This window comes from Neomonachus schauinslandi, chromosome 15 (assembly GCF_002201575.2).
Source record: "Neomonachus schauinslandi chromosome 15, ASM220157v2, whole genome shotgun sequence".
Taxonomy (NCBI): domain Eukaryota; kingdom Metazoa; phylum Chordata; class Mammalia; order Carnivora; family Phocidae; genus Neomonachus; species Neomonachus schauinslandi.
Window position 1 is genome coordinate 3,441,836 of NC_058417.1, and position 26,453 is coordinate 3,468,288.

The 26,453-nt window shown below is 56.0% G+C and overlaps 1 protein-coding gene across 9 annotated transcripts in view; it reads right to left on the reverse strand.

The window, feature by feature from the left end:
* Positions 1 to 733: 733 nt before the first annotated feature.
* The window catches only part of PIK3R5 (phosphoinositide-3-kinase regulatory subunit 5), a 63,853-nt gene continuing 38,133 nt past the window's right edge, over positions 734 to 26,453 (reverse strand). For 2 of the 9 annotated variants that reach the window (XM_021694750.2, XM_021694749.2), the window contains exons 2-19: positions 22,880 to 22,995; positions 20,761 to 20,861; positions 18,213 to 18,281; positions 17,322 to 17,460; positions 9,806 to 9,875; positions 7,806 to 7,980; positions 7,159 to 7,312; positions 6,826 to 6,909; positions 5,801 to 6,551; positions 5,540 to 5,702; positions 5,122 to 5,229; positions 4,535 to 4,663; positions 4,333 to 4,426; positions 4,146 to 4,222; positions 3,403 to 3,496; positions 3,234 to 3,316; positions 2,655 to 2,767; positions 734 to 2,545 (exon numbers count right to left, since the gene is read on the reverse strand). In XM_021694750.2, coding sequence (XP_021550425.1) covers positions 2,398 to 2,545; positions 2,655 to 2,767; positions 3,234 to 3,316; positions 3,403 to 3,496; positions 4,146 to 4,222; positions 4,333 to 4,426; positions 4,535 to 4,663; positions 5,122 to 5,229; positions 5,540 to 5,702; positions 5,801 to 6,551; positions 6,826 to 6,909; positions 7,159 to 7,312; positions 7,806 to 7,980; positions 9,806 to 9,875; positions 17,322 to 17,460; positions 18,213 to 18,281; positions 20,761 to 20,861; positions 22,880 to 22,982 — 2,655 coding nt within the window. In that variant the 5' untranslated portion in view covers positions 22,983 to 22,995 and the 3' untranslated portion in view covers positions 734 to 2,397. Of the gene's footprint in view, positions 2,546 to 2,654; positions 2,768 to 3,233; positions 3,317 to 3,402; positions 3,497 to 4,145; positions 4,223 to 4,332; positions 4,427 to 4,534; positions 4,664 to 5,121; positions 5,230 to 5,539; positions 5,703 to 5,800; positions 6,552 to 6,825; positions 6,910 to 7,158; positions 7,313 to 7,805; positions 7,981 to 9,805; positions 9,876 to 17,321; positions 17,461 to 18,212; positions 18,397 to 20,760; positions 20,862 to 22,879; positions 22,996 to 23,696; positions 23,958 to 25,009; positions 25,147 to 26,453 lie in introns of those variants that run through there. The other 7 variants (XM_021694751.2, XM_021694748.2, XM_021694746.2 and 4 more) reach the window with 7 other exon arrangements.

Below are 26,453 nucleotides of genomic sequence, written 5' to 3' on the forward strand. Positions count from 1 at the left end.
GATCTTTTGAAGATAAACTATGTATTTTTTTCCTTTGTCTGTCTTTAAGATTTTTTCATTACATTTTTCTCCCCCAGGAGTCTTGCAATGAGGTGTGTGTGTGTGTGTGTGTGTGTTTGTGTGTGTTTAAAAAACTAAACTCCAGACTTTATAGGGCTTTCACCAGTTTTTCCATTAATATCCTCTTTGTTTCAGGATCCAGTGTAGAGTACCATGTTGCATTTAGTTTTCAGGTTTCCTGTCTCCTTGGTTTTTGAGTTTCTCAGCCCTTCCTTGTTTTTCATGACACTGACTTCCTGGAGGAGTACTAGTCAGACTGTCGTATAGAATGTCCCATAATCTGATCTGTCTGGGATTTTCCTCATGATCAGACCGGGGCTATGGGATTTGGGGAAGACTATCAGAAGTGAAGTCCTCTTCTCGTGTGATTTTGTTTTTATCCTGTGTGACATCTGCCAAGTTTATTCAATCTATGGGTTGATATGCTTCCTTGATCTGGGTCAACTGAATTTTGGCAGAAGAGGCACCGTGCCGGTTCCAGGCCCAGGCCCTAGGAGGCATCCCATGTCTCTGCTTACCCTTCTCGTGCACAAAGAGAGAAACAGGACAACCCCCAAGAACTGACAGCTGCTGCTGTGTGTGCACTGGTTGATGTCAACGAAGCAACGGGCAGTTACTCATCACGCAGCAAAATAACTGGGGGTCAAGAAATACAAGACTAACCAAGTTCTATTTGAAAATAATATTAAATTCTATTCGTTTATTCTTGGATATAGGTTTATCATGTAGTAGCCTGTTCACCCAACAAAAGACTATGGAAGGTATATGGCCGACTGCTCTCTGGAGCCTGGAGCAAGTACAAATGGTGAGGACAGGGGAGGGACGGTGACACAGGGTGGGAGCCGGCTCTGTTCACTTCTCTCCAGTGGTGAGTGGTCCAGGCTGCGGTTCGGGGGCTCCTGTAAGCCCAGAACCTTCGGAGCCGGGTGAAGCAGGAGAAGGAGGGGACGGAGAGGCGCTGAGCAGGATACGATCATCTTCCATGGCTACCTTCTCAACCTGTACCGTCCAAATCCTGGTCCTAGCCCTGCCCTCCCCCACTACCACCCTAGCCCACGTTTGCTTCCAGCTTCCAAACCACTCCGACCCGCCAGCTTTACGTTTTTGGCTCTCACGTCCTGTGACCCATTTCCCCCAGCCAGGCTCTCCCTCGACCCCTCCAGGATCCCGCCCAGACGCCAGAATGGTGCCAGTGAACTTTGGGGCTGGAAGCCTCTATATGCAATGTGCACCAGCCTAAGGCGTGACGTGGGAGCGGGGGTCACGGGGCCCAACCCGGGAGAGAAGTCGGCGAGGGCTTGGGGATACCCGTGCAACCCTCCCCCTAGCCTCGCCAAGGCCATTCCTCCTTCAGAGGGTAAAACTGACCCCTCCTCACTCCCTCAGTCTCGGTTCTGCCTCAAGGGTGAATGAAGAGCATCCCAGGGGCCGTGAGCATGTCCAAGTGCCAGGCAGGGGGGGGCGCTGGAGCTTACGGGTGAGGCCACTCATCTGTACTGAGCACCAGCTATGAGCCAGCCACTGGGCCAGGTGCTTAGCGGACAATTTCTTTTCAACCCCTGAAGGTCTTAGTGCTGAGGATGTGGAGGCTCGGAGAAGCTAATTCACTTCCTTCTGGTCACTGAGCTAGAAGGTAACCGAGCTGTTGAATCTATGCCTGTCCTGTCTCACAAGGCTCTCAGATCCAGAAAGGGGCTCCTGAGAGAATATGTTCCAGGGGCTGAGAGTAGACAAGTAAAGTATTAGTGCTGTTTTTCAGAAGACCCAGGGAACTTGTGAGACATGGGGCAGGGGGGAGAGAGAGAGAGAGAGAAAGAGATGGGGTGGTACTGAAGGTCTGGGAAGAAATTCCTAGTCTTGTTACTACCACCTGAGCCCCAGAGTAGAGGGGACTGAACCCCAGATACAAAGGGCCCCCCAAGATTTTGACAGACTAAGGCGGGGGGTCCAGCCAAGCATTGGGAGAGGAGGCCTAAACCACACCCCAGAGCACCAGAGCCTCAGAACTTTCTAGAAAGGATCCTAGACCACACCAGTGGCCGGGGCCTCTGGAGGTCAGCTCATCCATCCCTCTCCTCTCTACCGTGAGGAATCTGAGGGGCAGTGTGGCCAGCCGCTCTCTCCCTAATGCCTGTGTCTTTCCTAAACACAGCCCGAGGGCCCAGAAACCACCAATCCCCTGCCCACTGTCCACTGCAGGGCCCATAGCAGGGCCTGATCCAACAGAGGGCCATCTAGTTCCCCAGAGGGAGCGAGACCCTCCAGGCCACCGCGTGGGGAGGGCCTCCCAGGAGGCTGCCTGCCCAGGGCTTCCTGTCCAGGCTGGTGAGGGCCCCACTAGGGCAGAGCTCCACTGAACGTCATGATGGGCAGGCAGAGGAGGGAGCAGAGGTCCGGCGGGGCCTGGGCTGGCGGGTCCGGGGTCCTCTGGGGTTGGGGGCGGAGGCTGCTCTTCTCTGGCTTGTAGCAAGGTGAGACCTCACACCTGTGGGGCAGGCGGGAGTAAGGGCAGGCCCCCCCCATCCCTGCAGCTCCTTCCGGGGTTCTAGCACGCGGCGCAGAGGCGGGCCCCTTCCCTGGGCCCCCCTTCCTACCGGACCACACTCTGCAGGATCTTCCTCTCATCCTGATCCAGGCACACGGCGAAGGGGCAGCCATTGGAGCCGATGATCTGCACCTTGTCCACTTTGATCTGTGACGTGCTAATCTGGAAGCAAGGCCCCCATCGGTCCTCCTCGATCCCCGGCCCCAGAACCGCCAGCCCTCGGCGGCTCTCTGCCTCAGGCCACCCCGGCAGCAGCTCTGCGGGACTGACGGCCAGCTAGGGCGAGGGTCCGGCAGCCTCCGTGAGGCCCTGCCTCCTCTCCGGCCTCCACCCTCCCTGAGTCTGGAAGAAACAAGTGCCCCCAGGAGAAGTTCCCACGGCCCCAGTGTGAGGCCCCAGGTCCCCGACACGGAGCCGTTCTGCGCGCACCCAGGGCTCCCCAGGCTGCCCGCCAGAGCCTTTGCACACAGACACATCCGCCCGTAGGGCACCCCACAGCGTGTGCACCCCAAACCGCACCCCCAGCCTGCCTCCCCGCCCCACCCGCACCCGCGCATGCGCGCACACAGGCGCCCACCCGCGCCAGGGTCTCCGGAAGGCACGACGGCGGAGAGGGGGGCGTCTTTACCTGGTTGAAGCCCTTCTTGGACTTGGGGTTCTGTCTTTTCACCACCTCTGTCAGGTTTAGCGTCAGGGCCTCCATGCTGGAGTCTGAGGGGCAGGGGCGGCTCAGGCCAGGCTCGGGGCCCCGCCGCCCCGCCGCGCCCCCCCACCCCCGCGCCCCTGCGCCCCCTCACCTAGCTCCTCCTGCTTCCGGCAGGCCTTGCTGAGATTGACCGAGGTGCACACCTTCTCCATGTTACTCCAGCGGCTTCGTCCACTGATGGCCCCCTGGAAACGCAGCCAGACCCTCTCAGCCGGAGGCCCCCGGGGCCCACCAGCCACAGGGAGCTGCCTGCAGTCGGCGCCCCCCGGGAAGCTCTCACCAGCTCGCTTCTGCACCAAGAGCCCTCCGACTCCCGATCCCCTATAGACCTTGATGACTCCGGGGAGGAGCGTTAGGTCGCTGGCCTGGTCCATGGATCTGAGGGCACGAGAGCTCGGAGCATCCGCGCCCTCTGGTGGGCTCATGGGCGCCCCTCCCACACTCCGGCCCCCCAGATCCCCCCTTTCCCTTCCGACATGGCCCCACCTCCCATGCACCCAGCCAGGCACGCCAGCCCCGTGGACGCTGGGCTCTCCCTCACTGTGCCTCTGGACCCCTCACCCTCAGCCCAGCAGCCAGGCCCTAACACTTCACGGGAGCTGCTGAGCACATCCAGGTGGGGGGAGAGCACACCGGGGGGGGGGGGGCGCTTTGGAGGCCCAAGGGGAGAAGGATGTTCACTCCCTCCCCTCTGTCCAGGGGAGCCTGCTGCAGCCTCCCAGCTTAAAGACTGGGGCCCGGACACATCGCGGGGGGGAGAGGGGGGCTGACTCTGGGTGAGGACGGGTCAGGAACGGGCCCCAGAGGGACAGGGGCCCCAAGCAGCAGCCTCACCTTGCTGTAAATAATCTGTAGTGTTAGAGGGACGGCCTCGCGATCACCATCGATGCCCAGACGCTTGCTGCCAGGACCTGGGCCGCACGGGACAGACCTTCACTCCCTCTCGTTTCCGGTACCCCTCCCAGACCCCGGGGGCCGCCACCTCCCGGCCCGTCTCCCCCGGGGCTCAGGCAGCACCCACCCGAAGCCTTGATGGCGCGCGTGGCGGCCGAGTGACCCAGCTCCAGGGAGTGGATGAAGATCTCTTTCATCTTCTCCCCGGTGACGAAAGTCAGCTGCAGAGGGCAAGGGCCGGCGTCAGTGGGGACCTCCCGGAGCGGCCCCCCGCCCCGGGGCTGCTGGCTGCAGGGGTGGGGCAGTGCCTGCCGTGGGGGGGTCCTTACCTCTGTCTGATAGACCTGCAGCAGCACTGGCCGGGCCGCGAAGCGACAGTAATACAGTAGCATGTCCGCCAGGATGGGCAGCTGGGCCGAGGAGCCGTCCAGGGGCCGGGTTTCCGCCTTCAGAGACTGCTGAGGGTGGGCGGCGGAGCCCGGTCAGAGGCACTGGTGGCCAGCGAGCGAGCGAGGGAGCAAGGGAACGTGAGGGCAGGAGACACGGACACACACACGTGTGGAGACTGAGGCAGACCAAGCCAGGCAAGGGGGTGGTGGGATCAAAGCAGGACACACAATGGTCGGGGGACGACCCACAGTCCAGCCTCCGGAGCCCCCTCACCGGACACCAGGGCCACCAGGGAGGGCCCTGGCCGAGCTGGACAAAGCCGGAGGAAGTGAGGAAGGGGGCTGAAGCCTAAGGTGCCCCGGACCCTGCTGGGACCCGCCGTGACACTGCCCTCGATTTGGGCTCAGTCGCACTTCTCACCCCGGTCCTCCCTGGAGGCCTCAAGCTGGATCCCCCGAAACCAGGGCCTCCGAGCAGCGCCGTGTGACTGCAGTCGGTGCCCCCCGCCCCCCCGGGGGCCACTCACCTGGCACAGGACTTCGGGGGGCAGGTGCATGAGGCCCAGCACGTTGCGCTCATACCAGGGGTCGAGCATGCCGAGGTAGTGGGAGATGTCATTGGTGCTCTCCAGCTCCTGGGGCAAGGGGCGAGAGTCATTCCAGCCCCCCGGGGCCCCAGATGGCATCTGCAGCCCCAACCATAGCTCCTCCTGGCCCTGAGAGAAGTCTGCGAATCTTTAGTCTGTGTCACACAGCAAAGCGCTGCCCCCACGTGCAGGGCAGGAGCTGCTCCCCAGAGCGAGGCTCAAGCGGGAGAAGGCGACTGCAGTCGCCTAGACACGGTGACTGCTCTTGGCAACCTCTCACCAGCCCCCGTCGGGTCACCGGACCTGCAGGTGCCCACTCTGCGCCCCCACTGCATGTGGCCCGGGGCTGGGGACATACCGCAGGGTTGGGGTGCCTCGGGGAGTCTGTGGGGGGTGGGGGCGTCTGGCTGGCAGCGGGGGGGCAGGTGCTGGAGCCGGTCCCCTGGCTTCGCTTCACGGGCACGTAGAAGAACTGAAGCTTGAAGAACCGTGTGAGGAGCGGGCGGTTGTTCTCCAGCTGCCTGGTAAAGAAGAAGGCGAGGAGAGGAGTGGTCCCTCTCGGACCCTCAGCCCCCCCGCCCCGCCAGGGCAGAGCGAGGCCCCCGGGTCCGGCTCCTACCGGAGGTTGCTGTAGGCCCGAGCCACCTTCCCCGAAATCCGATCGGAACCGAAGACCACGACGCGTAGTGTGGACGCCTTGGGGTCCTCGTCCCCGCTCAGGAAGGGCCGGCGGCGTTGGTGCCGCAAGGCGGGGGCCAGGAGCCAGCTGGGCAGCTGGGCGCTGAGCTTGGGCTGGGGCAGGGAGCGCGAGCGCTGGGCCCGCGTGGGGGGCGGCGGCGGCGGCGGCAGGCCGTCCAGGGGGCTGCAGAGGCTCCCCGCCCGCCGCAGCGGCAGGCTCGAGCCTGAGCCCGAGCCCGAGCCCGAGCCGCCCTCCAGGCCCCGGGAGTCCCTCCGCAGCACCAGCTGGCTGGTGCTCTTGAAGAGTTTATAGATCCTGTTGAACTTCTGCCCAGGCCTGCGGTGGCCCCGGCGCTCCTGGGCGCCCGGCCTCTTGGGCCACTCGGAGGAGCTCTCCTCGCTGTCCTCCACGTAGCCGCTGTCCATGCCGTCCGAGAGGCCCGAGACGAAGGAGGTCAGCAGCTGGGGGGAGAGGGTGGGCCCCGAGGCCTGGGACGAGGCGAGGGACAGGGTGGAGTCGTGGAAGACCGCCGAGCTGGTGGAGAGCACTGAGTCCCTCTGGGCACAATGCCCGTCCGTTTCCAAGTCCTCCTCTTCCTCCTCTTCCTCCTCCTCCTCCGGCTCCTCATCATCCCCCAGGATCCCTGGCTGGAGCAGCTCCTGTTCCTTGAGCAGGATTTCCTGCAGGATGTCTGCAGGGAAGCCAGGGGAGGCACCGTCTGGGCATCTGGGTCCTTGAAACCCCTCTTGCACCCCCTTGGAAGGGGCGACAGGCTCAGACCAGCCGGAGGAGGAGGAGGGCGAGGGCAGAAGGAGGTGAAGTGCAGCCCAGAACTCAAGCACCGCCCCCTGCTCTGCTTAGAGCCTGCCCAGGCGGCCGGCGGCAGGACCAGGAAGCAGCCCCCCGACCCCCCCGCCTCAGGGGGTGCGGGGTGGGCGCCACGAGGGCCCCAGCCAGCTGCTTACCGAAGCTGTCCTGGTTCCAGCTGTACGTGTGACACCTGGCGACAGGGATGGGGATGGTGCGGAGCTGGCCAGGTTGGGCAGTGTCTGCTAGAACAGGGGGACAGGGGGTGAGGGCTGGAAGGGGCTCACAGAAGAGACCAGCGCCGGCCACACAGCTGCACGGGGCCGGGGCCGAGCGGGAAGCTGGCCAGCCTCTTTCCGCCCTCGGGGGTGGTGGAGCACCCGGATGAGGAGAGCCTGGGTCCCCCACGGGCGGTGTGGGGCAGAACCACTGGCCGACTTGGACTGCTCACCACCTGGGGAAAAGGCACCGCGCTCTCCCAAGAGCCTCACCTAACACGCCGGGGAAGCCGGCTTTCTGTCCCACCGCCTGCAGCCTGGTCCTGAGCCACTCCCGGGCCTCGGCTGCGTCCCCGATGCCAGAAGCTAGCTCCTGAGCTTCCGCAGTCTCCGTGAAGATGTCTTCGAGCTCGGCCAGGCTCTTGGACTGAAAGCCCAGGAGGAGACGGGCTCACGCCCCTGAACCAAGGCTCGGCTGCCCGACTCCTCGAGCTCCTAGGGTCTTCCCGATGGCGGCCGTGGCCCATCTCCTCCCCTGCCTCGGCACCCACCTCCCCCCACGCCTGGCCGGGGGCCTCCCCGGGCCCCTCTTCTCAGGCAAGGCCCAGAGTCAGGGCACTGCCGAGTTGGGGGAGGGTCCTTCACAGCAACCCGCCACGTCCCAGACAGGAGAGGGGGCTGTCCAGGGCCACAGAGCTAGGACTAGAAGCCAGGTCTTCCAGCTTCCCTCTACAGCCTGTTCCCAGCCCGCCCGGCCCACGCCATCCTCAGAGGCTCCTGCCCAGCCCCCTGCCCAGGCTGCCACCCACCTCTGTCAGGATCCAGTGCCACCGAAACCTCTCAGTGTGGCCAGCCCTCCAGCCACTGCCCTGCCACGTCAGCCATGGTGACGCTAAGGCCGCGGGGCCCCAGGCACGTACCTGCAGCCTGCCGTGCAGCCCCGGGAGGTCACAGTGGGCCCCGAAGGTGGCCTGGAAGGCGTGCAGGAGCAGGGTAGTATAAGCACTGTGGGGCGAGTGCCCGGGCGCACTCAGCTTGTTGGCCACGGCGAGGAACTCAGCCTGCACCTCCACTGGGTTCAGCAACAGCACGGTGCTGGGGACACAGAGGACAGGCTCTGGGGGGTGGGGACAGTGCAGCCCCTCACGTCTGGCGCCTGGCAGAGCTGCTGAGCCCCAACCCCCCTGGCGGCTGAGGCCAGGGGAGAGGCAGGGGGCTGGCTCAAGGGTCCCAGGTCCAAGTGCAAAGCTTACGGTCTACTCCTGAGTATTTTTCAGCCAGTGTTTTCAAAGGGCCTTTTGAAAGCGGGACTTCATTTTTACAAAAGGAACTTCACCTTAATTTTTATATCAACATTTTTCCTACAGGACGTCGGAATGGATGGAAGGAGGACTCAAGAGGACTGCCCTCTCAGCGGAGGTGACTTGGAGCTAGGGGCTCATTTTGCAGGGGGGAGGGAGCCGGGCGGCCACATACCTGCACGCAGGCTGGCCTGGAAGTTCAGGCTAGGCGTCAAGGCTGCCTGTGAGTCTGCAGCTCACAGGGGGCCCCTTTTCTAACTCCCGAAAGCCATCACCCCAGCTAGCTTGTACGGGGCTGGGAGCGACTGTGTGCCCAGCCTCCCCGCCCCCCCTCTCCCCCGCCTCTCCTCTCCTGGACGCTGGGCTCCCTCTCCGGGCCAGCCTTGACATTCTGTTCATCATGGAAAACTTCAGACAGACCCAAATGTTCAAAGAATCGTGAACCCCCCAAGGTGTCGATGGCTCAGTTAACAGCCACATGACTGTTCTCACTTCGCCCACATCGGCCCTCCGTCGCTGTGTTTTCTCGAAGTGTGTTGGAGACGTCACAATATCCCAGCTGTAGAGACTTTGGTGTGAGCTGCTTGCACTGCCCCCCGCCCCCCCAGGCTCCGTGCAGAGAAGCAAGGTGAAGGCGGCCTTCCTGTCCCGTTTCTGCGGATGGCCGCCCCGGGTCAGGGCCCCCCAGACGGGACCGGGCTCTGTCAGAGTCCCCATCCTATAGGGGGGAAACTAATGTTGATTTCTCTATTTGTCAGAAAAAAGGGACAGGCTTGCACAAGCCGTCCCTGCCTGAGCCACTGTCCTCCACTGCGTGCTTGCTCACTCCTTCCACGTATGTGTGCTGAGCTCCACTGTGTGCAGGACGCGACCAGCCAGGCGCATGCCCTCCCCCTGCATGCCTTCTGGGCACGTGTGTTCACCTAAAACTCATTTCAGTTCTGCGTGCGTGTGCGTTTGCGTGTATATGAACGTAGGCTTTCATATAAAATGCATTGTTTAGGGGTGCCTGGCTGGCTCAGTTGGTGGAGCATGCCGCTCTTGATCTCAGGGTCGTGAGTTCGAGCCCCACAGAACTCGGGCGTAGAGATTACGTAAAATAAATAAATAAATAAAAATAAAATAACATGCATTTTTTACTGTCGAAAAAAGTTTGGAAAATGCTATTTTAGTAACAGGCAGAAAGACATCGTAGAAAGCACGTGGGCTTTTGAGTAAGACTGAGGCTTAAATCCCGGCTCAGACGCTTACTAGCTGTGTGACCATCGGGAAGTAATACTCGGCCTCTCTGACCTCCAGTTTCCCCATCTGAAAAGTGGGGGCAAAGTGAGGTCATGTGTGCCCAGGACCTGGCATGATCGGTGCAGGTGGTTTTTAACGTTTGTTGTTTAAGTTTCCGAGCCATTTAGAACTCGGAGGAAAACCCCTCAGCCCAGAGAAACAACCTTATGTACAAAGCATCACCAACTATTCCAAGGTGTTCCTGGTCCTCTCGAAGACTCTTTGTTGGTGGCTGGGGCGGGGGGGTACAGTGTTGGAGGGAAAACCAGATGCATGGGGCTGGGAGGGGGGACGGTGTGGGTTTGGGGATGGGGGAACCCCCCCTCAAGAACACTCACACGGTGGAGCTGCGGTGACTTCTAATGGGCAGGCCCTGCTCAGCCCTCACCAGTCGCTGGTAGGTGATTCCTGTTGCCAAAACAAACGAGAGTTGGTAGGTTTATCTGCAACTTCAGCAGTCATGGCCTTGGGCCTCCCAGTGGCCCCGCCCCGCCCACGATGAGGCTCAGGCCCCATGCAACTCTGCTCCCCACAGACGGTGGGTGCAGTACCTGAGGCTTTAGGGTGGCCAGCCTGCGGCTGCCCAGGGGTTCCCTGACCCTCTCTCGGCTCCCCCGAGGGTGTGTGGGCCCCCAGCTCAGTCTCCTCCAGCCCTCTGAGCCTCTGCCCAGCTTCCCACTGGCTCTCAGGGCAGCTCGCCCTCCCTGCTGCTGTCCCTTCCAGGCTGAGCCCTGCCTCTGCCCCCAGTAAAAAAGTTAACCTTATGTCTATTTTGATAGGAAAGTCCCTGAAACTGGCTACCGCTATCAGAGCCTGGGACGCCACCTGGTGGCCACTCGCGTGCATGACCGAGGAGAGCTCTCCTCCCCGCCCCCTGCAAGCCCCCCAGGGAACTGCTGTCGTGCAGACTCCGCTTGCTCAGTCTTCTCCTGACCCTCCTGCCTGTGGGATGGCTTCCAGCTCTGCAGAGCCACCAGCTCTGCGGGGGAGTGAAGCGAGACCTTCCACCCCGCTCCTTCACTGCCCTGCCCACGGTCACCCCGACAGGACCAGACCCGCTCTGCCACGCCACTCTTCCTGGTGGGCCACATGCAGCAGAGACTTGTGGGCATCCACCCAACACCCATCCTCCTTCTTTACCAAAGGGACTCTGGGCACAGGGCAAGAGGTCACATTTCTCAACCTCCCTTGCAGGGGTTGGGTGGGGCTTCTGGAACACCCCTTTCTGCAACCCCCGCTTTCCTCCTTTCTGTTAACTGGAATAGGGCCATGAAAGCCGGAGCTCCTGCAGCCATTAGACCACGAAGTGGCATCAAGACCGATGTTCCCTGCTAAGGATGGTGGAGCAGAATAAAAGGAAAGGCCTGGTTTAGAATGTTAGTGGGACTCCTGTGCCAACTGTGGACTGCCTTCCACTGGATTTTTTTTTTTAATAGAAGGAAAAAAATAAACCCTTATGAGTTTCTACCAGCCTTATACTGGGGGGGGGGGTTCTGTTATGGGCAGCCAGCTTACTTCCGATCCCACCCCGTGATTTCTGGAACAGCGGCTCCCCACTCTTTTCCCTACATCTCCCCCTGTGACTCCGTGATACAAGAAATACATTATGTGGTCGTAATGTCCTCTTTCAGTTCCAGGATCCTATCAGGGTCCCACACTGCATGGACTTATTTCTCCTTAGCCTCCTCCACCTATGACGCTTCCTCAGTCTGTCCCGGTCTTCCGTGATCTTGACCCAAGTGTCCTGATTGGTTCCCGTAGAATGTCCCTCGATTTGGGGTGTCTCATGTCACCCCAGGATTGGAGTGATGCAAGAATCTTTGACAAGAATACCAGAGAAGTGATGTTATGTCCCTCCTAACTACTGTTTTTCAATCATTAAAATCTCTTTCACTGATGTTGTGTCATCAAACACTCAAATTTTTAAATGTTCTCTGTATTTTTTTTTTTTTTTTGGACAGACCACTTTTGGTCAGTGATAATTAAGACTTTGAAAGGTAAGGAGTAGATTTCAATTATAATGTTTTCCCCTGCCAGTTGCGTCTCTCACTTTGGGTTCTTATCAAAGTGGGACTTGCAACTGGCATCCGAAATGGGTGTAGTCTATGGGACTGAGCTCTTAACCCGTGGGGTCTGCGTTAACTCTGGGTAGCTAGTGTCAGAACCGAGCCGGGTATTGGGACACTCAGGTGGTGTCTGGAGAGCTGGAGGATTCGTGGTTGTCTGGGGTCGGGGGGAAACCTACGCATTTGGTGCAAGAGCGTTCTTTGAGGAAAGCCCCTACCTGCTATTCAATGATGCTTGACTTTCCTTCAAGGGATCTACACCTTTTATTCCATAATCAGAGACAAGAAAAGTATGAAATGCAAATGTCTCTGGTCAGTAATGTCCCAAGAGAAACTTAGGGCCACTGAAGATTATTCAGAATTCACCTGCCACCAGTTGATGAGCCAAAGTGACCGAATCTAGGTTTGTACCTGCTTCGACAGAAGGTCGAAGGGTCGAAGGCACCAAGTCAAAGGAAAAGCGGCCGAGATTGCCCAGAGAGGAACGTGCTTACAAAATGGCAGCTGGGACAGCCCCGGGTTTTCCCGTCACACGCAACTCCTGGCCTATGCCAGCTTTATGCAAATGTGAGAATAGGTTTCTGGAGTCAAAGGATATGGCTTTCGGGGATCAAACAGACATAGGCTCAAGGGGTAGAGCTCTTGTCAGCTCTGTGAGCGTGGCCAAGCTACCTACCTGTCTAGGCTTCAGGTTCATCCTCTGGAAGATGGGAATAAACTATATACCCAAAGGGGTGTTCTGAGCACAGAGGAGACCAACCCTTAGCAGCGGTCAACGCATGGGAAGCCCACGGGAGATGCAAACAGCAGCAGCAGCAGCAGCAGCAGCAGCATCACCAAAAATTACAGTCCTACTTTTGACAGGGAGGCTCAGAGAGCTTATATAACCTGTCCAAGGTCATCAGCTAGGAAGTGACAAAGCAGAGGTCATACCAAGGCCCGTGTTCCCTCTCTCACACCTGACTCTATAGCATGGGCAAGACACATTAAACCTCCCTGAGTCTCGGTTTTCTCCTGCATGAAATGGGGGAAATATTGCTTTTCCCTCTGCCCAGAGGGGCCGAGGTCTGGGCGGAAAGCAATCAGCGTGTGCTCTGGAAACTGTCCTGTGACTCCTGGATGATGCTCACTGTCGCCCCTCACGATTACGGATCTGTTCTTTGCAGGCAGGTACTGTGGGCTACGCAGCTGTGCGGGGGGGCTCGGAGCAAATACTCAACAAACATGTGGGCTGAACCCAAGAGGGCTGTGGTGGGCGGGAGCCGGCAGCACTGACCTGAGGCTTCCTGCCACCCCCAGACGAGAGGCGGGGGGGCCACCCTACAGGGGTGGAGCCAGGAAGAAGGGGGAGGCCCGAACGCTCGATAACCTGCCCACTTCCTCTGCCCACCCAGCCACATCAAAGCGGGATCAACTGTTTCGCTCGTCGCTATGGCAACTGGGTCCCTAAGGCTCCACGGGTGGAGGGCCCGGCTCCCCAGGTCCCTTGTCAGGACCTGTGTCTTCGCTATCACTGCCCAACGCACCAGCGACGCAAAGTCCACGGAGGCCAGCATTAACCCTCACGGGGCTCCGATGCTGCCATTCTATGGATGAGGAAGAAAAGCTCCTATAAGTGAAATAAAGGTCTGCCACCCCACCACGGCCTCATACCAAGAACTGGTAACCACTACGTGATTCAGCCTCGGCTTCCCCTCCGGGGGCTCATTCCGTGGCCTCCGTTCCAGCCTCCACCCCGCCGCCTCCCTCAGCAGGGAGAACTGGGGATGGGGACACTCTGCAAAGAGGCAAAAATATTCGCCCGGGCGGTAACAGAAGCTCGCTACGGCGCTTTCTAACAAGCCTACTTCGGGATCATGTAGGAAAGGGTAATTTAGCTTAATTTACCAGTCGCCCCTGACGAGGGCTGAGGTTCTGCGAAGTGAGAGGTGAACCCATGGGTGTGAGACGATTGAAGGGATTTTTGTTCGGTCGAAAAGCGCACCCCACAGGTTACGGCGTGACCCCCCTCTACGATATTAACTCATTTCGCATCTAATTCTGCAATCTTACTCCGGCTTATCGAGAAACTTCTATCAGGCTCTCATACCCTCCTTTAAACCAGCTCTGCCATCTCGCCGGTTCCGTCGGTAACGAGCTCAGCGTCTTTGACGAAGACTCGCTACATGTTCATCCGGGTGAGGGTGGTTTTTCTTAACTGTTTGAAAATAACTGATGTGCGAAAGGGTCCGTGATTTCCTACTTCGTTTCTGCTTTCCCTGGAAGAGGACGAGTTCCTAGCACAGGCAGTCTCTCCACCCGGGTGTTGGCCTTCTCCATCACCAGGACATCTGAGGTGTCACACGGTCCCCGGGGCAATGTCGAGGGGAAGGCTCTCAGCAGCGAGTGACCGGGCTTCCCGGGGTCCTCTACTCTGAGTCCAAGAGCCCTCATCCCATCAACGGCTCCCATTGTTGCTCTGCCTGGCTCTTGTCCCCCAGGCTTGGAACCCCGCCGTCCCAGTGACAGGCCCTCACCCTCCACAGCCCGCCCTCCATGCTCACTGGGCTGCCCAGAACAGAGTCCCCGCTCAGCTGCCCGCCCCCCAAATATCTCAAGGCATAGCGTGCATTCAGTGGAGAAGAGCCAGCTGCTTCTACCTGACATTGGGAGGCAGTCTCCCTGCATGCAGGTGACAGCTTCCCCCAGCCCTACATCTCCCGCCCGTACCCATTTCAAAGTAAGAAAGAGTCACTTGGATCTTTGCTTAGCCACTGAAGGCCCTGCCAAGGTATCTGCAGTTTGAATCCTTTCTGCCTACATTATAGAAGGGAAGAAAAGCTTCGCCTTCTTGTTAAAGGAATTCTGGTCACCAGCAAGAAGCCCAGACGCAATGCAGATCCGTTGGTTTGGGGGAGGAGTTGGAAGGAAGGGAATGGAAGAGATTAACCCTGAACTGGCTGGTTCACCTAGCGCACCTTGCAAAGTTAAAACTGGCAAACTGTCTATATTCATCACGTGCCTGAGCACCTGTCCTCGTCCACACCTTCTCTTCAGGGCCTTCCTGGTTTTCTAAATTCTTTTTTTTTTTTTTTAAGATTTTATTTATTTGAGAGAGAGAGAATGAGAGAGAAAGAACACATGAGAGGGGATAGGGTCAGAGGGCGAAGCAGACTCCCTGCCAAGCAGGGACCCGGATGCGAGACTCGATCCAGGGACTCGATCCAGGGACTCGATCCAGGGACTCCAGGATCATGACCTGAGCCGAAGGCAGTCGCTTAACCAACTGAGCCACCCAGGCGCCCCGGTGGTTTTCTAAATTCTTGCACCCAAGTCTCTACCATGCAGTGAGGTCCCAGGAACAGGTGGGCTTTGGGGCCCGCCAACCCTAACCCGGTGCCGGGCTCTGCGCCTTTGTAACCGCAGACGGCTGATTGGTTGGGCCCACAGATCAGCGGACTGGTTGGCAGGAGACAGATAAGCTGATTGGTTGGGAGAAGACAGACCCAGTGATTGGCTGGGAGGAGACAGCTAGGCTGACTGTTTGAGGGAGGACAGCTCAGCTGATTGGCTGGGAGGAGACAAATCAGATGATTGGGGAAGAAGTCAGGAATCCCTGGAAAGGAATTTACACACACAGCTTCAGTCCTGAGCTCTCTAGGGTTCTAGGAATTGTTGGGGAATAAGATTTGGTACTCCGGTCCTGTGTGTGTTCAATGTGTATGATGAGAACTAAGTGCTGTGGGCACTAAACAGGGTCTGGTACCTGTACAAATTTTAAAAGAGGAAAAAAAAAAAAACACCCAAAAATGAGATTTATAATATACATAGTATTCTGGGGACCTGCTTTTTAACTCAGCAAGTGACTCGACATCTTTTGCCCTCGGTACCTCTGTATCTATATCTTTAATGATTGAATAGCTATATAAAAGCTTTAAATTTTATGCTCTCAAATCTGTCTGCCTTATCTTTTATCATTTTTGCCTGGGGGAGGGGGTGGCTGTTTGGTATCTCTTCTCTACTCTAGGTGGTTCATGTAACCTACTTCTCTTCTATTACATTCGTGGTCTCGTTTTCCACACTTCAACTTTTAATCTACCTGAAATTTATTTTATGTTTGAGATAGAACTCTTTTTTTTTTCTGAGATAGAACTGTAACTCAGTTTTAGTGGTTTTTCAATGGTCCTGATACCATTTATCAAATGACCAATTTGATTCATCACTGGTTTCAGGATGTCACTTGGTCATATAACAAATCTTTATATATTTAACCTGTTTCTAGCCATTCTATGTTGTTCCATTAACTTATCTATTCTTATACCAACAGTGCACTATTTTATTTTTTTTAAGATTTTATTTATTTATTTGAGAGAGAGAATGAGAGACAGAGAGCACAAGAGGGAAGAGGGTCAGAGGGATCAGGGAGCCCAATGCGGGACTCGATCCCAGGACTCCAGGAGCCGAAGGCAGTCGCCCAACCAACTGAGCCACCCAGGCGCCCCAAGAGTGCACTATTTTAATACCTACAGCCTTATAGTTATGGTTACAACCTTCAAAGACCTAGTATGGGAAATACCCCATTCTTCTCCTGTAAGAATGCATCAATACATACATGATAAATGCATAAGTAAATGTTACTGGAGAGCATTTACTCTTTCAGACAGACTTTATCTATTTTGGTAAATTTTAAAAGATATGGTTGGTATTTTTTTTTTTTATCACACTTGTATTTATTTCTATAACACCTGCTGTTACTACAATACTGACTCAATCTGGCAACACATCTCTTAAATTATTTACCCTTAAGTTTGTTTCTCTATGTAGGTAATTCACATATCTCTTACTTCTTTTATATGTTTAGCTGCTATTACAGATGTTTTTTTTCCCCCCCCATCACTATGTTCCCTTACTGGTTAATGCCATTAGCTACCTGTTTACTAGGTCTGTCAGTTCTTTGGGTGATTCTGTTAGTCTTGACAGATAAGCAATTGTTTGATCTCTGCATAATTACAACGTTATCTTCTCTGAAAGAAGAAATATTCTTTATTTTTGCCTTTTTGCCTAGGCAAAATCCCCATAAGCACAAGGAGGAAGGTTACTGACTTAAATGGAAATGCCTCTAGCATTTCACGGTGGGCTATTAAGAATACTGCCACGTGTTAATAGTATCCATATATTAGAAGGGTTTTGAATATTAGGGATGGATGTTGACTTTTATCAAATGTGTTAAGGGCATCTATCAGGATGTTTATGTGACGTTTTTTCTCTGAGCTACTGACATTGATGAATTACTCTCTCAGGCCACCTTGCAGTAAATCTCACCTACTTAGGTTTTCTCTTGCTCTAGAACAGTTTGCTGGGCCCTCATTTTCATATTTATTAGAGCACTTGCAATTTTTCAAGAATTCCTCCTTTCCAGACCCCACGTGTGAAAACTTGGCCCCAGGCCCTTGTCCATACCTGTCATGGCGCCCATCAACCCGTCCATTCCTAGCCCCGGTCACTCCCCTGACCAGAACTGAATCGATCCACACACGCATTTCCCCATTTGCTCCTGAGGCAAAGAGGACAAGCAAAGGCCTCTTGTCAGTATTGTGGGGGCCCCTCTGTCTGACCTGGGCAGTCTCGGAGACGCTTTGGCAAGCCAGAGCACAGGCACAGACCATGCAGTGGGGTCTCCTTGCCTTGAACCCCTGTTCAGCTTCCCCTAAGAATTCCTCCTTGAGTGACCGCCTGTGTTCACTTCTGTCAGCCATCGGATCCTTTGTGCACCATGAAGGCCCCACGCGCCTGCCACACCAACACTCACCTGGGGCCTTGAGTTCAGCATCGATGAAGGTGAGCAGCTCCTGGTAGATGCTGCAGTAGGGAACAGGCCAGGTCAGGAACCGGTGGTAGGTTCTGGCTGCTTTCAGAAGGAGATCTGAATCGGGTGGGAAGTGTGGCGTCTGGATGGAAAGGGAGCAGCGAGCAGAGAGGTCTGGGTGAGAGAGAGCTCACTGATATTCCAGAACAGACCCTGCTCCTTTCTGGAACGTGCCACAGAAGGCACTCTGTTCCTGGCGGCAGTTCGTCCCGGGACAAGGTCAGAAAGAACCGAAAGTTACCACTGGGAGTGAGTTACGGGTGGGCAAGATGGCACCCGGGGGGCCCCAATTACCGTAAGGGCCATGTTTTCACCACACATAATACCCAGTACGTAAGAGCGCCTCTCTGAAAAGCTGTCACCGGGGAGGTCAGCCTAACGGTGCGATTGCTACCACTCACTTGGGGGAGTGGTCTGCAGTGCCTGAACCACCTCTATTTATACATCCCCACGGGAGGCAAAGGTCTACGCTTGGAAGTGGACTGGCTCCCGCGTAGGTGCGGTCATTTGGTGCCACCGGCCTGGTGAAGACGGGATGCTCACACCGGGTGAACTGACTCCTGGGGTACAGAATGGGGTGGACCGAAAATCTCTCAGCAGGACCTGCGTCACGCCTCGTGAACAGGCCGGGGACGGCAGGCCCTCCACGGGAACCCGGAGGTGCCAGGCACCGTGGCGTCCTGCATGGAGTTCTGGAGGCCTCTCACGGGGGCCGCTCAGAAGCCATCAGAGGGCTGACACCTGTTTCAAGGGTCCCGGCTTGTCTCTGGAGGGGTGAGGCCGCCCCTCCGGGGCCCCTCCCGCCTCCCCCTGCTGGCGGGCGCTGGAACTTACGCAGAGGACAGTGGAGTAGAAGAGCAGGGCCAGGGGGGCGAGAAGGTCATAGGTGCCCTTCTCTTGGACCTGTGGACAGGACAGGAGAGGAGCGTGAGGCTCATCACAGGTGCAGAACGGAGCAGCGCTTTCTCGTTCTGTCCTTTCTTTTCTTTCTTGCTTCTGGGGAAAAGTAATGTAAGCACTAGGCAAAAATTTGGGAAATACAAGTTAAAAAAAAAAAAAGCCCTCACAACATCCCCCCTCCAAAAGTGACCACAGCTGATGTCGCAACGATTCTCCTGACACCATTTCTCCTCTACGTATTTTCCTCTGCAAACGTGTAAATCATAGTGTGTATATTTTTACTCCTCATGCTTCTTACCTATTATTATTATTACAAATGAATTTCTGTTTTGCTACATCATCTCTAAGACCACCCTTTCCCCCGCTCCTAGTTATGCAGTTCCTTTTTATTTCTGTTATTAAGATTTTTTTTTAATTTGTGGTATTTTTTTTTTTAAGATTTTTAAATTTATTTGAGAGAGAGAGAGCAACAGAGAGCATGAGCAGTGGGGGGAGGAAGAAGCAGGCTCCCTGTTGAGCCAGGAACCCAACATGGGGCCCGATCCCAGGACGCTGGGATCATGACCTGAGCCAAAGGCAGATGATTAACCGACTGAGCCACCCAGGTGCCCCTGTTGCATATCTTTTAATTTTATAGATTTTTCCCCTGAAGTCCCGATATTAGAAGTGTTCAGTTTTTTTTCCCTTATAGGTTTTTTGCTTTGGCATGCAAGCATCATGTAAATATTCATATATCTTTTTTCTTCTTTTCTCTGAAGCTTCGTTTTCATAAATGTAAATCTTTAATCCACTTAGAATGCCATCTGCTCTATGGTATGCGCTAGGAAACGCACTCTGAATTTTTCCAAATGTTTAGTCAATTTTCACTAAACCATTTAATAAATCTTACTGATGCAATTTTTTTGTACCTTAAAATTTGTTTATGCCGTTGGACAATGCCCATCTTTTTATTACCTGCATAATATTTCTTCTGCTAGACCTCCGTCATTTATTAACTTCATTTTGGACATTTGAGATTATCTTATCGTCCGGCTGTTTTAAATCTTTTTGCAATGCACATTACTCTGTGCACATTACCTTTTTCCATAATTGGGATTACTTCTCTAGGTTCGAGTTCAAGAAGTGGGATCAACGGGTCAAAGACTATAAACATATTTCTGATCTTTGAAGCTCATTGCCAAGTTGCTTTCCAGAAGGATGGTGCCAATTTTAATATGCCATACTTGTATACAGAAACACGGGTTTCACTCTACCCTTCCCTGCATTGCTCGTTATAATTTTTTTGCTAATTGGCTAGGCAAAGACTGTCTCATTACGGTTTTAATTTGCATCTGTTTTATTGTAACTGAGGCAACATTTTTTCCATATTTTTTTCCAAGGTCTACGTACTCTTCGGTGCATCACCCCTTTGACTCACCCACCACACTACATACGCACGTGATTTAGAATTCTTTGGTCAACATGCTAAAGGTCTCAGCCCCTTCTGGAACTCGTGGGCGTTGAAGATGCAGAGAAAGTCCCACCATCTGTGCTGGGCTCCACAGGCTCAAATTGCGAATTCCCCTTTTCTTTACCCTGAACAGACCACGTGTCCAATACACCTGCTGCCCCATCCCTTCTACAAGCCCTTCCCTATTGTTACAAGGTAGTTGATATTTGCGTTTATAAAGTAAATACCCCAAAGGTGGTTTAGCTTTTCTGAGTTGGTCTGCTTGTGATCAGGGTCTAACAGCACCAGGTAAATGGTGGGACCAGAACTGGGACCTTGGGCGTCTTGATAAAACAAGACTTTCCAGGGACAGCTGAGACAGTCACATGTCTTCCAACTCAGTCATGTATTTAAAAAAAAAGAAAGAAAGAAAGAAAGGGGCGCCTGGGTGGCTCAGTTGGTTAAGCGACTGCCTTCAGCTCAGGTCATGATCCCAGGGTCCTGGGATCGAGTCCCGCATCGGGCTCCCTGCTCTCCGGGGAGCCTGCTTCTCCCTCTCCCATTCCCCCTGCTTCTGTTCCCTCTCTCGCTGTGTCTCTCTCTGTCAAATAAATAAATAAAATCTTTAAAAAAAAAAAAAAAAAAAAGAAAGAAAGAAAGAAAGAAAAAACACTTAAGAATTCTTTATACGAGAGCCAGCATCCTCTGTAGGGATTCCCAGCTGTTCTGGAAGACCAGCCCAGCTGAGCCTCAAACACACCCCTCTTCTTAGTCATAAAAGCCTATTTATTATGGACCTGCTCTTAGACAGGGTCTCAGTTTAATCACTTTTCTCTTCTGTGTCTACTTTTATGGATCTTTTCAAGGAAAGGAATTCGGGAGAGCTTCCCCCCTCCTTTCTAGTCAGAAACCTTCAATCCACAAGCAGTGCTGGAACAGAAAAGTCAGGGGTTCCCAGTGCCTTTGCCAAGCCCCACGCCGGGCCAAGCACCCCAGAACCGACACTCCGTGGGGACCTTTCCCTTGCGTCTTCGGTCCCCGGCCGGCGCTCACCTCTCGGGTTTTCTGCAGGATCTGCTCCAGGAGGATGAGGAAGTGGCCTGGGTCCCTGCTGACCAGCTCCTGCAGGCTCCAGCAGTTGAGACACAGGCCAGCTGGAAAGGCAGAGAGGCGAGTTCAGCTCAGGTTTGGAGAGCAGGGGGAATCCCCGCGGGGATTGCACAGGGGCACTCCTTGCTAAAGTAAGAGTCTGAGAAAACTCTGGATCAACAGTCATCTCTGTCATGCCTCATCGAGACAAGTGTCTTAGTCCTGCAAGAGACACAGAGATGGGCCGGGAAGCTACGGTTCTTCCACAGCCTCCCCTGTCCCCGCTTTCCCACAGGGGTGCTGGAACCTGCAAGGTGCAGAGAAGGAGCGCAGAGGCAGAGTGCTGGAAGGAGGAGGAGAACAGCCGTGGCTCCCACCGGCCCCGCAGAAGCAAGAGCAAGGCTCTCCTGGCCGTGGGGCTTCCCAGGACTGCGGGGCAGGGGAGCGCAGGAAAGGCGTAAGGTCCATGCCTTTATCTTTTGAAAGCCCGAGTGGGCACTTGGTCATTCTGTAACTTCCCCAGACTTCCTTACTGTGTCGGTCTCTGTTTCCCCGCAGTCAGCAAGGGCAAACCCCTAGAAATTAAAGGGGTGGTCATGGGGGCCCGTGTGCGTGTGTGCGCGTGCGCGTAGTGGAGGTCCGAGCAGTAGGGGCGAGGCGGGAAGGGAACCAGCCGTGAGTTTCGTGGAACGTGAGCTCCGCGCACCTTCAGGTGCACCAGCTCCTTCCAAGGTTGGGGAGACCCTAACAGTGTTTTCATGTGGACACGGGGTTTTGTAAAATTGGCCAAAGTCAGATATTTTCGTCTTCTTTTACTTAATGATGCCCCTCCACACACACACTCCATTCTATACGCTTAGGCTCCGTCAAACCCTAGGCAGGAAGCAAACTACCATTTACTGAGCACCTACTGTGTGCCGATAAGGTGCTATGCTCTTGCGTACACTCTGCCCCACGGAGTCTCCCATCCTCCCTTCAGGAAGTGGCCCCTGTTGTTGCTACTCTCACTTTATGGCCGAGGCAGGTGGGGTTCCGTGACTTGTGTGAGGTGATAGCAGCCAGAGAGAGAGGCAGTTTTAATCTACATCTGTGTAATCCCAAAGACCAAGGAAAGGCTCTCAGAGGAGGTGACACTTGGGCTGAGACCTGGATGAGAAGGAGCCAGCTATGTGCTGTTCTGAGGGAAGAGTTCCAGGCAGCAAGTGCAAAGGTCCTGAGGTAGGAAGGAACCAGGGAAGGAACCAGGTGAGTTCAAGGAGCAGTGGCTACCTATCTCATGGGATAGTTAGAGAGGCAAGTGAGACATGGGAGGTGCACAATCTCAGAAGCATGAGAAATTATTACAAGTAGGCACCAGTCTTCAGAGATGCAATTGCCCCAGCCTGCAGATAAGCCCGTTTCTCAGTCCGGGGAAACATGGAAGCCTCCCGCTCCCTGAAGCTCGGCTGACATTCCCCCTTGTCCTGCAGGGAAAAAGGAGATGGGGTTCTGGAAGGAACCAGAAACCAACTAAACAGAACTCTGGGGGGAGCCATCTACAAATTCCTAGCTGTTCTTTTGGAATCGGCAGCTGTGGTTTTTTTTTTTTTTTTTTAAAGATTTTATTTATTTATTTGATAGAGAGAGACACAGCAAGAGAGGGAACACAGCAGGGGGAGTGGGAGAGGGAGAAGCAGGCTTCCCGCCGAGCAGGGAGCCCGATGCGGGGCTCGATCCCAGGACCCTGGGATCATGACCTGAGCCAAAGGCAGACACTTAACGACTGAGCCACCCAGGTGCCCCAGCAGCTGTGGTTTTTCTAAGCAGGACCAATACCTTTTCAAGGAGCTGTGAAGCACATGCAGAGAAAGCAAGATACAGCCCTGAGGAGGAGGAGGAAGATGTCAGGGGAGGACAGACAGACTGCCACATTCTGACGGGCTACTCTCCATCAGGTGCTGTGCCGAGCACCGGCCCACGGGAGGTCCCACACACGGGCCTGGAACCCGAACCTGCGGGCTTCTGTATGCGCTCCAGTGCTCACTGTAGCCCCCGGGGCTTTCTTGGGCCCCACCAGCCCCACCCCTGCCCCCCGGAGACCTACCTGACCAGGAGGTGGAGCAGCGGCTGAGGCTGAGCCCATGTAGGCAGCGCTCCAGGGCATGCTGGATACGGTCCTCCGTGCACGTCGTGGCCCCTGGCTGCATCCTGAGTCATCGCCTACACGGAGGACAGACGCCGGTCAGCCGGGAGAGTCCCGGGCTGGGGGAGCAAATGGCCTAGCGGAGTGGACGGCAGAGTCCATGGGCGCTCGCAGCCCAGCTCGATCAGCCCTGCCGTAGCTCCGGTGCCCAGAGCACAGCACGGAGGTGGGGAGCTCACAGTCACTGCGGCCCAGCAGCACAGCAATGCAGGCAGTGAGGGTCGGGGCGGGACACTGCGAGGTGGACGGGGGCAGTGGCAAGTGTCCCCATGAGTGCCCAAGAGAAGCCAGACCCCAGTGGGCAGGAAGACTCCTGGACAAAAATCAGAATCACGGGAAGAATGCCCCAGTGGATGTGCCAAGCGTGCTCTTGACTGTACTGAGTCCCTTGGAGGGAGCTCAGATGTTGCCCATCCTGCCACAGGCTTTGGCACGCTCCTACTTTCCCGCATTCACCCCTTCCAGGCAGATCCAGTCGCTGGCCCGTCAGGCCAGATCCTGGAGAGGAGCCGAGGAAGCAGTGGTCCAGCTCTGTGGAACTGGGGACAGACCAGGAAACCACAAGCAGAAGCACGGAGCTCAGAGCTGAGCCATGCAAACGACATGCAAAACTGCGAAATCCGAACGCGGACCCAGCTGCGTGACTGGAACCCCCGGCTCGCGGGGGCCCCACGTAGGCAAATCCTCCTACTTCCCCAGCCCGGGAGGAACCACATACCCGAGGAACCATCAGCCCTCTGTGAGCTGTCCAGCGTCTCCCCACCTCAGTGATGTCCCCGCTGGGCCGTGCTCCTTGGCGTCAGACATTAACACTGAACAGTTCAATAGACCAAGAAAGAAGTCGTCACAGAAGGTGATGCTGTGAAGACAGATGGTGCTGGGGGCAGGCCAAATGGGGAGCCCACACTAGGTCGTCAGGATGCCTCCCCAAAGGGACCTTGAAGCCGGACGAGGAATCGAGAAGTGAGGGGAAGTACATTCCAGAAAGAAGAGACAGCACGTGCAAAAAAGTCTGGGTGCAGGGACGAGCCTGCCAAGGACTGAGACACTGGAACAGAAGGCCAGGTCCCCCACCTCCCGGCTGTTGAGGTGGCAGACTGAACTCAGAAAAACCTCTCACTGGGGATTCAGGGCCGTGCATGCTGGGTGTTTCCGTGGGCGGCATCTGGCAGCCCAAAGATGTCCCTGGGCCCTTCCAGGGCAACTTTCCCAGTACACCTTTGGGCCTTTTGTCTGCGGACTCCTCCACGGGTGGCCCAGGCAATGAGTCCAATGCCACTGAGCCAGATGGGGCAGATTCCAAGCTTTCCAGCCCCTACCTCGCCTGCCATGGGTGTGCGTCCTGGGAACGGACCCTTGTGATGAGGCCTCAGCCTTCTGCCTCCAGTGGAGCCCCAATACAAGACCCTCTCCAGCTTAGTCCTACCCAGACTCAGGGCTACCAGTATCCGTTGCAGAAGCTGGAAGCTCAGGCACCTTCAAAAGGATGACTCTGGGGCATGGATGGTTGGTCGGATGGCATCAACGGACCCTCTGCCCCGCAGGCTGATTTCTCCCCGTGAGCCCCAGGGTGGGTTCTTGGAGGGAGCTCAGATGTTGCCCACCCACCCTTGCCTCAAGTCCTTCATTTCACAGTCCTTCATTGTAGGGAGGGGGAGGGGTGAGAACTAGCCACAAAAGCTGGACCGTAGCTGTTCTGCTGATACTTGGCCCTGGAGGGCTGGGGTGGGGGGAGGCGGGGAGGAGGGGAAGTGAGCAGTAGGAGGCTGATGGGTGGACCACCTTTGGGGAGGCGGATGGAGAGATGGGTCATCTGTGGCACAGAGGTTAGACGACTTGCCCAAGGCCACACAGCGAAGAGGTGGCAAAGCCAGGATAGGAGCCCAGGGAGTCTGGTCCTGGCCGCTACAGTGCGCTCTCAGTACAGTCAAGATGCCAGTTACCAGAAGAAAAAGAAAACCAATTCGTGTTCATACCCCCCAAAATGGAGACTCAATTAGCTGTAACATGATCTTGCTTTAAAAGACCTACCTTCCCAGCTGCTAGGGATCTTGAGCCCCCCACGTCTGTCTACACCAGCTGCCCACCCTCCAGGGAGGGGATCAGGACTCACAGAAGGGCGCTACTCGCTGAACTGGGTGATCTCTAGCCTGGAGCAAGGGCTGAACCACACTGACTGGGTTTAAAGTCCCCTCCGCCCAGTCCCTGCTGCCAGGGACAACTGGGTTGTGTCACGAGGCAGGCATGAGTCACCCTGCCCTGTTGCATCCCACTGTAAACACAAGATGCAAATGAATGTTTTCAGCCAAAACTGCCTCTGTTGCACCGCTGTCCTTAGGGGTCAGGACACAGTGTCCTGGGGCTTCTGGGAGCAGCCTTCCCAGCACCCCTCCAACGCCTGCCGGCCCACACTCCTTCCCTTCCCCAGGCCCCCGAGACTCCCATCTCCTGGCCTCAGTGTCCCCCGCGGTTCACTGAAGACAATCAAGAATTTCTCCGCAGATGGGCCGGGTAGCCCCAAGGGCACGGGGCACAGTTCCCGGGGTGCCAGCCCCCCCCTGCCCCCCGGGCATCCTGACACCATCTAGAGTTTGCCCCAAGCTTTTCTGAGAGGCTGGACTTGCCCAAGGCACTGGGCCCTGGGAGCCAAGGCAGGTAGGAGCCCAGCGGGGGGAGGCTCAGCTGAGCTGCCCTGGGGGTTAACCCAGCGCCCCGTGGCTCACCACCTGGTCCTTTGGCACCCTCATTTCCGTTTGATGAGTCAGTCATCAGCCGTTTCTTGTGACTTGTCAGCAGAACCCTAGTGGCTTTGGGGTGGAGATGAAGAGGGAAGAAGGTGGCACTCCCTCCCTCCCCAAGGATGATGTCTTTTTTTTTCAAACACTTGGCAGGCAAGGTCTGGCTTCCCCGAGCACCTTCAAAGAGGAGCGTCTATTGTGAAATCCCAGCTGCTGCCTGGAATGGGAATGCCCCTCACCCACCGGTAGAGTCGTGTGGAAACATTCAACAGCCGGGCTTGCCCCCATCTCCAAGTTCCTCTTCTGAGCCAGTAAGGGTGAGTCCTTACTAGGGACCCTGAGCAGAACAGGGAGGCCTGGAGCTGGGGGGGGGGGGGGGGGGGCGGGGACCGCAGAGGGCACAGAGGGAGACCTCCTCTTCACATGTTGACCTGACCCCATGATGCAAGACAGGGTCATCTTCCCAAATGCGCAGGACTAGTCGAAGGTCTGCCTGGGTCCGACTGCCCTGGGGCAGCCCCCACGTGGGGCAGAGAAGGGCGCTTCTTTCTTGGAGGATTTCTCAAACACTGTGGAATCGTAGGGGTAGAGGGCTTACCTCTCATGGGGGAGAAGCATATACCTCCAGGCTCTGGCCGGCACCCACACAGCTTCCCTGCTGTTCTGGAATAGTCCAGGCCCATGCTTTGAAGCCTTAGTTCCACAGGTGGGAATCACAGAGGCACCAAGGCATGTGG